This window comes from Toxotes jaculatrix, chromosome 3, assembly GCF_017976425.1.
Source record: "Toxotes jaculatrix isolate fToxJac2 chromosome 3, fToxJac2.pri, whole genome shotgun sequence".
In the NCBI taxonomy this organism is placed as follows: Eukaryota; Metazoa; Chordata; class Actinopteri; family Toxotidae; genus Toxotes; species Toxotes jaculatrix.
In genome coordinates this window covers 7,867,041-7,875,028 of record NC_054396.1, presented here as the reverse complement: position 1 = coordinate 7,875,028, position 7,988 = coordinate 7,867,041, and the positions used below count along the sequence as shown (strand labels likewise).

At 42.6% G+C, this 7,988-nt stretch overlaps 2 protein-coding genes across 2 annotated transcripts; one reads left to right on the top strand and one right to left on the bottom strand.

Moving 5' to 3' along the window:
* Window positions 1-218: 218 nt before the first annotated feature.
* On the bottom strand, window positions 219-3,108 carry arpc4l (actin related protein 2/3 complex, subunit 4, like). The gene is made up of 6 exons (XM_041034958.1): window positions 2,961-3,108; window positions 2,126-2,244; window positions 1,581-1,692; window positions 1,377-1,472; window positions 913-1,083; window positions 219-760 (listed from the first exon to the last, which is right to left on the bottom strand). Exons 1-6 carry the CDS (start codon window positions 2,961-2,963, stop codon window positions 755-757), a joined length of 507 nt encoding a protein of 168 aa, XP_040890892.1. The 5' UTR covers window positions 2,964-3,108; the 3' UTR covers window positions 219-754.
* Window positions 3,109-3,523: 415 nt separating this feature from the next.
* tada3l (transcriptional adaptor 3 (NGG1 homolog, yeast)-like) lies at window positions 3,524-7,628 on the top strand. Its single transcript, XM_041032953.1, has 9 exons — window positions 3,524-3,604; window positions 3,959-4,206; window positions 4,361-4,608; window positions 4,782-4,887; window positions 5,017-5,152; window positions 5,286-5,389; window positions 5,571-5,677; window positions 5,905-6,096; window positions 6,211-7,628. Exons 2-9 carry the CDS (start codon window positions 3,997-3,999, stop codon window positions 6,401-6,403), a joined length of 1,296 nt encoding a protein of 431 aa, XP_040888887.1. The 5' UTR covers window positions 3,524-3,604; window positions 3,959-3,996; the 3' UTR covers window positions 6,404-7,628.
* The last annotated feature ends 360 nt before the right edge of the window (window positions 7,629-7,988 follow it).

Below are 7,988 nucleotides of genomic sequence, written 5' to 3'. Positions count from 1 at the left end.
CAGAAGCTGGTTCACAGGCTGTCTGTAACTCATAGGTTTTACTTCCCCTTCCTCGCAGCTAAAATAACAGCTGTGCATAAGGTGAGATGTGGTCAAAGTGCTGATAAAAACAACTTCCTCACAAGCAGAACAAATCCATTTATAGGTATGGCTGCAGCACGCTCCCTCGCTATGAATGACTAAGACTGGCTGACTGTATTTAAATAAGAACCACAAAGTTATAAACAACTGAGTTTTATTTTCTTTGATTATTTTCAAACATGGGTTTTGGAGGCTTCTTTACAGACAGCTCTTATTCCATGTGATTTAACACCACAAAGGCTACTTTCCTCATAAATGGATTTCCTGAACAATGAAATTTGAAGATTAAGTTTGAAACAACAGTGACAGAACAAACAGACTCACATACACAAAATACAAAAACCTGGCCGAAATATTTGCAACAGCACGTCCTCAATGTCCCCGTATTCATGGCTATCAACTTGATTAATACTTTAAGGACCAGCCTTTGTTTGGGGATTTGTTCTAAGTGGCTGAAAATGAAACAGGTAAATATTTCATTATATACAGTCATTGATATTCATGAGCACAGGGAAATACTCGAGACGGGTGCAACGGGTGTCATCGCCAGATTGGTCACGTTCCGCTCATGTCCTCTCTGATTGGCTGTTTACTCCTTTAATTCTCCGCTCTTGTGCTGATTGGCCCTTGGAGCGTTCCCCGGTTTGTGTTGGACCATGGACAAACACTGCCATCAGAACTGTAGAGGAGAAAGGCTCAATTATTTCCCTTGTCAGCATTTCTGTTTTTTAAAATAAAGAAAATTTGTGGATAAATAACCAAATTACAACAATGAGACTGATATTTCTATGTAGAAAAAAAGGCCATCAGCGCAGACAACAAGTTTCTTACGTTCTTGAGGAACTCCTCAGCAACGATACGGGCCCTGGCGTTAACAGAGAGTTTCATCTCACTGATCTCCTTGTCAATCTCCTCCATGAAGTGGATGACAAAGTCCACCAGCTTGTGTTTGTACATTTGCTCCGTGTGGAAGTTGGTAATCAAGAAGCTAATATCATATCCCTGAAATCACAGTGCAAGAGAGGAAACGAGAAAGAAGCGAGTCAGTGAGGCTGGACATGTTAGAAATTTGAGTGATAGATCATTTTGATATTATTGATTGATATTATTTGATTTTATATTTGTATACTGTCTCTCCAACAGCTGTGCATGAAGAGCCTTATGATGTCAGCCATTTAAAGAGTTTACAACGTTCCTCATTTTTATTGTTCCCGTTTACTGATTTCTCTTCTGTCACTAATTCTTCAACCCATTATTTATAACCCAGATTAGCCCTGCCCCACTCGATCTCTTACCTCTACTGGTTTCCTCCTCAGAATGAAGAAGTTCTCAGCTCTCATCATCATGAAGCGCATGAACTTGTGGCAAAGGATCTTCTCGATCTCATCAGCCTACAGTCAATCGTAGCAGAGGTTGTTTTTAATGCATGTCAGACTGTGAGACAACCTTAGAAAGTTCATAACAAATGCATTACCAAAACCCTACTGGTTTTTACTCACCTGTTTGACAGCAATGCTGACTCTGACAGAGTTGATGGATCCCTCAATGAGAACCTTCTCCTTGTCATTACGGCTGATCACCACGGGCTGCAGTAACAGCTCCTTACTGCTCCTGTATCCACATCACAATACATCCATTATAAATTAAACAGGCATGCTCAGTTTTAGACTACTGTGTTTTGCAGATACCAAAAATGATCACTGTGCTTGAGTCCCTGATTGGCTCCACACAGAAGATTATGCACAAGAGCTATAACTTAGACGTAATGGTGATTTACAGAAAAAAAAAAAAACTCCTAATCTTCTGAATGTATTTGGAAGACAGCTGCAAACAAGAAGCAGCAAGTCCCCATTGCCTTGCCCATGCTTGTGTCATTTTTTTTCCTCCTAGATTTTCTTATGCAAGTTTGCACAAGCCTAAACTTGTGTGACAGCAGCAGATGATCTACAAACAGCTCAGGGGCACGAGAAACAGGTCGAAGCACAGCAGAGGGGGGACAGTCAGGGAGACTGCTAATTCTCCAACCTTATGTTATTTAACATACCTGACCTCCACCTCCGGCTTGTTGTGACGCTCCACCACCTGAGAGGAGAAGTTCTCCAGGCAGAGGGCCGCCTGCAGGGTGGCCCTCACAGCATTCAAGTATGGGCGCAGAGTCGCTGTCTGAGGAGAGGTTTAACGAGAACAATGTCTGAGTCGGTCACAATGCAGAGAAGATCTTGCTGGACGATGTTATCCGTTGTTTAGATAGGGGTACATTCAAAGTAAACCTCCCATTCTAGTCGGGGGGGAGGGGTGACTCAGCCCGCAGGGTCAGACTATGAGGTCAGGTGTGATCAGGAACCAAAATGAGCTGTGTGCAGGGATGCAGTGGCTACAGCCCAGTTATAACCCACTTACAATCAGATGCCTCGCTTTTCTGTTTTTAAAAATAGAGCCATTACCAGCCCATCTGGGCAGAAAAAAAATGCATTAAAACGACGAAGGTTACGTGTATATACACTGACTTAAAACACGAATAATTATACTTGTATTGACGTTAGTGGACGGGATGCTTTCAGCTCGCCGAGGCTGCAGCTCATCCAAATTATTTATTATAGAGGTATAGGTTACACAGCTTTGGGAGAGCTACCAGTCACAGAGTCACAGTAAGGGGGAGAAAAGGGGTCGAGAGGAAAAGACAGCTCAGCTCAATCACTTCAGTTTCAGCAAACCCTGTCAAGGATGCCCGTCTTCTCATTTCACAGCAGCCAACCCGAAATCCCGTCTACGAGTAACACGGAGCTAGCTAGCTAACGTCGCCTTGAATGTAGCACTAGTTAGCAAAGGTAAATGGTTAAATAATAAAATATAAGATATGTTTAGTGCAGCAGACTTACCATTTTTGTGCTGTAAAAGACGGAAGTTCTTCAGCCACGCCTGGGACTCCTCTTCCGTAAATCCTACATCGTCTAGTACAGATAGGGCACGCTCGTTTTGTGTTTTACCTCTCCGTTTGAGGAAGCGGATTTCTTCACACACCATAGATCCTGCTCTTTGCTCTCAGTACTCCGCCCAGGCTGAGTGTACTCTGTAGAAAACGAGCGTACCCTACGGTGCGTCCATTCTCTTCTGTGAACGGGAGACATATCACTCAGAGACCGTTGTTTCATGTGTAACTTTGACTTTTGTAACATGTAGTTGAATAAAAATCATTACACCAGCGTTGTGACATATCTGCGACACAGTTTAGCCGCTGAATTACGGATTTAGCGCTAATTCATTTATTCAGTCTTACCTTGATACATTATGGTTTGTTCCGATTATACTACTCTATTATCAGGGTTATTTACACCCAATTCAAGTTTATTTTGATAAATACTACGATTTAAAATTCTCTTTTAATTTTTGTTATGTTGTTTGATTTTAATTTTCCATTAGAATTAGTACTGTGTTGAAAATAGGTCAGAATTTTATTTGAATGTATTTCACACCCATTGCTCACCACAATGGTTTTTTCCATCATGGACGCCATTCACTGACGGTATATATCGTTACTCTTAAACATTGAAAGATCTGTATCTGTACTTTACGTTTGTACCATTTAGCTGTCGAATTTTTAGAACTCCTTCGTGTTAAACGTTTGTATTCAAAATCGTTAACTAATAGCGGCCGATATTAACATGTAAGAGTAATTTGGGGAGTTTGGGCCCAGCGAGCTCGCTCTCTGTGGAGCAGACCTGTGTGCGCGCGCGCTTATACTGCTGCGCGCGTGCGTACGTGCGTATTTAATGTGTGTATGTGCTAGAGAGATATAAACAGAGAACGAGGAGAACCCCAGTGGTAAACTGCTGTGTCTCATCATCTGTTATTAACCACACTGTCAATCTTGTATCAGTTCATCCAGGTACTGCCAGGTCTTTGCCTCACAGCATCATGAGTGAGCTGAAGGACTGCCCCCCACTGAAATACTACGACTTCAAGCCTGTAGAGCATGTCAAGGTGTGTCCCCGCTACACGGCTGTGCTGGGCCGCTCAGAGGACGATGGGATTGGCATTGAGGAGCTGGACACCCTGCAGTTGGAGCTCGAGACACTTCTGTCCTCAGCCAGCCGCCGCCTCCGAGCCCTGGAGGAGCAGAGACAGGTAGGAGAAAGATGGGAACAATCCCATGCACTTTGTTTGTTTATGTGGTACCCCAGTGCCATTAGATTTTCACCCCTAGTTTGGTTTCAGAGGTGCCACTTTGTAGATTTCATCCACTCAGTGCCTGGTGAGTCAAAACTCTGCTGTGCCTCAGATCCTTACAGATTGGCAGGACAAGAAGGGAGATAAGCGCTTTCTGAAGCTGGGGAAGGACCCAGACCCTGCTGCCACATCTCGCCACAAACCAAAGAAACAGAAATTGGATGGCAAAGGTGGTCATGGGCCAGGTCCTGGTCCCGGCAGACCCAAATCCAAAAACCTGCAGCCTAAAGTCCAAGAGTATGAGTTTACAGACGATCCACAAGACATTCCCCGCACTCCTAAAAACGATGCCCCCAACAGGTCAGCAACAACTGCTCTTCTTGCCTACGTTATTCCTACGTTAATCATGATTTTATTCAGCTTATTAGTGAGGCTGGTCTCAGGTAGGACTCTTGTACTCAGTTTTATGGTAAAATAAATTGTTTTCTGATAGGGGATTTTTGTGTTTCAATTTTTTTTTCTTTTGTTTTCAGATTCTGGGCGTCAGTCGAGCCATACTGCGCCGATATTACAAATGAAGAGGTTCGATTGTTAGAAGAGCTTCTGAAACCCCCAGAGGATGAAGCCGAGTATTTCAAAGTATGTCATAAAAAGCCTTTGCGCTTGTTCTTGTGTTAAACGCACCTTCACTCAGGTCATGACCAAAACTCAGTGCTTTTATTGCATGAAATGTGTGTTGAGCTTCGGTGCTGTCTGCATTAACTGCAGATTCCAGCACTGGGGAAACACTACTCTCAGCGGTGGGCTCAAGAGGACCTGCTAGAGGAGCAGAGGGAAGGAGCACGAGCCAACGACAAGAAGAAGAGCCTCATGGGAGGACCACTGTCTGAACTTGATGCAAAAGGTGAGGGACAACTGCACTCTGAGCCTTAAATAACTGTACGCTGGCTGGTTTGCCCCTGGTATTACCATGCCTGACTGTATTTACACATTTATACATCCACCTTGACAATCATCTCCATGTTTAACTGCTGTAGATGTGGACTCGCTGCTGAAAAAGTCAGAGTCCCAGCATGAATCTCCAGAGGACGGCTGTCCCTTTGGTCCTCTCACGCAGCGTCTGCTCCAGGCCCTTGTAGAGGTCAGACTCGTTATTTTGTGACCCAGCATGTACACTGATAAAACTTCCATTAATGCATAGTGGCTTTTGAAGACACAAATGACTGAAAACTGAGATCTGGCATCTGAAATATTTGCGTTTAAAGATGCAAAACACTGAAATGTGACAGTAATTGGTGACATTTTTTTCTGTTTTCTTTCAGGAGAACATTATATCCCCCATGGAGGATTCTCCTATACCAGACATTTCAGGGAGGGATGCTAACGATGGTGCTGGGACGTCTCCTCGAAGCCAAGGAAAAGCTTTTAGGTATTTTGCCACACCGTGTGAATGTAGGAGAGATCAAATGATCAATGAAGTATTTAAGATTATAATAATTTCTTCAATAGAGAGTCTTTGTTCATTCTTGTTGTGTATCGTCAACAGTGCTCTGAAGTTGGCTCTACAAAGTTTGTTGTCGGTGTCACGTTGCCTTTCTGAACTTTTTACCTTTTATGCTACATGTCACATATACATTTGTTTTTCTGTCCCTCCAGTGTTCCTCACACACGTTCCCTGGAGGCGCGGATCAAAGAGGAGCTGGTAGCCCAGGGGCTGCTGGACTCTGAGGAGCGACCTGGACCAGGTGGAGACTCGGAGGACGAGGTCCTGGCAGAGCTGCAGAAGAGACAAGCAGAGCTCAAAGCCCTGACTGCTCACAACAGAGCTCGCAAGCAAGAGCTGCTCCGGTGAGGAGATGGGCCAGCAGAGGACACATTCACAGTGAAGTAGATTATGTACAGTTCAGGTCTCACCTGTGATCAGCTGCTGGCATGAACTTTTGATTTGCTGTTGTCTCACAGGTTAGCGAAAGAGGAGATGCGCAAGCAGGAGCTGAGGCAGCGAGTTAGGGTGTCCGACAACGAGGTGATGGAGGGATTTCGGCGAATCATGGCAGCGCGGCAGAAGAAGCGCACTCCAACCAAGAAGGAGAAGGACCAGGCCTGGAAATCGCTGAAGGAGAGGGAAAGTATCCTCAAGCTACTAGATGGATAGGAGAAGCAACAATTTGTGTCTGTTTTTTTTTCCCAGAAAAAATAGTCCTCACAAAGATTAGGACAGATGTGACAGCTGTTACATGGTCAGTGAACAGCTGTAACCATGATGATGAATGAAACAGTTTCCTGCAAGTGAACATGATTTGATTTGGGACATTTCTGTAGTAGTTGATCAGTAACACTTGGTCTACATCAGAGACTTTTTCTCCTTTTGTTGCGTTATTTTTTTTTTTTTTTGTCACAGGAATTTTTTATGTTGCTTTTTATTTTGTTTACCATTGTAATGTTATGAAAACAATACACATGAATGTTTGAATAAATCAGTACCACTTAAAGACAGGTTCCGTATGTGCATGAAATGAACATATGTGGGAAGCTTTGTGCAGATGGTGTGTGCCTCAGTGCTGATGAGTCAGAAACAGAAGATCTAAGACACAGACTGCTGTTACAGAGTCAAACAAGAGTGAGCATCATTGGATCAATGAGAATTTCTTGTGTTGTTATGTGTATTTGATTATTGTTGACCATTTGCTTTACTACTGCTGTGCACTGGCAGACATGTATTCCATTCATTTACTAAATTTGACAGAAACACATACATTAACTAAACACTAAGATGTGACTTGATATTTTATATTTGTAAAACCAAGGGCCCAAGTATTTAAAAAAATTAAACCATGTAGAATAAATAATGGTATATTACCAAGAACTTAACACCATAAATTAATTAGCTAGGGATTAGATGTCAACAAGCATGGAGACATTTCTTCCTAAAATGGTGGCTGTGCCAGAGGTAAATTGAAGCAGTGGTCGTTTATTCAATTATATTACAGTGTGTTAGTGTTAGTATTATGTTAACATTACTACAATAAAGAGAGACCATTAGCAGAGGTAACTCAAATGCAACTGCCATGTTCTGTATTTGTAATCTGTGGAGAGGTTTTTTTTTTTTTTTTAATTTATGAGGTATTATAAACTTATGTTGCAGCAATGTTTATGTTGTAATTTCTTTTGGTAATGTCTCATAATAATGTAAAATGTGGAAGTAATGTGCAAATACACAAAATAGCACACAAGAAGTTATTTTAATACTGTTACATGACTTGAGCAAGTTTTCAGTCTTATGTTTGATTATTTAGCCACATTGCTTTCACTACATTTGAAAGTCAATGTCCTAAGATATGAAAAGAGGTATTTGTTTTGGTTCTGGCTCATTTTCCTTCTCTGAGAAAACATTTCAAGTAAAAATGATCTCACTCTGTGGAAAGATTTCCTTCTTACTGAGGCACCACTAGATGGCAGTCATTGTCTTTTTAAAATGTTTTTATAACTGACCTGCCCAACAGCATTTACATAGTAAATGGCCTGTGGTTACTGATACAGCCTCAACAGAGTGAGTGTGCAGTCTTGACTTGAAGATATCCTCACTGATCATGATCCCAGGATAAAGCAGGAGACTGTGTGTCTCTCAGTGTGCAGCTGTGTGTGAGGGTCACTCAGTTCATCCTGTGGAGTGACAGACCGGCACAGTTATCCAGAGGGATCTGACCAGGGACAACACAACAATCAGACACACTGCTCTC

Coding starts and splice junctions, on each gene's coding strand:
- arpc4l (XM_041034958.1), bottom strand. Junction 1,693..2,125: donor AAGCCGGAGGTGGAGGTCAG/GTATGTTAAATA, acceptor ATGTGGATACAG/GAGCAGTAAGGAGCTGTTAC. Junction 1,473..1,580: donor TCAGCATTGCTGTCAAACAG/GTGAGTAAAAAC, acceptor GATTGACTGTAG/GCTGATGAGATCGAGAAGAT.
- tada3l (XM_041032953.1), top strand. CDS start 3,997: ATGAGTGAGCTGAAGGACTGCCCCCCACTGAAATACTACGACTTCAAG. Junction 4,207..4,360: donor CCCTGGAGGAGCAGAGACAG/GTAGGAGAAAGA, acceptor GCTGTGCCTCAG/ATCCTTACAGATTGGCAGGA. Junction 4,609..4,781: donor AAAAACGATGCCCCCAACAG/GTCAGCAACAAC, acceptor TTTTGTTTTCAG/ATTCTGGGCGTCAGTCGAGC.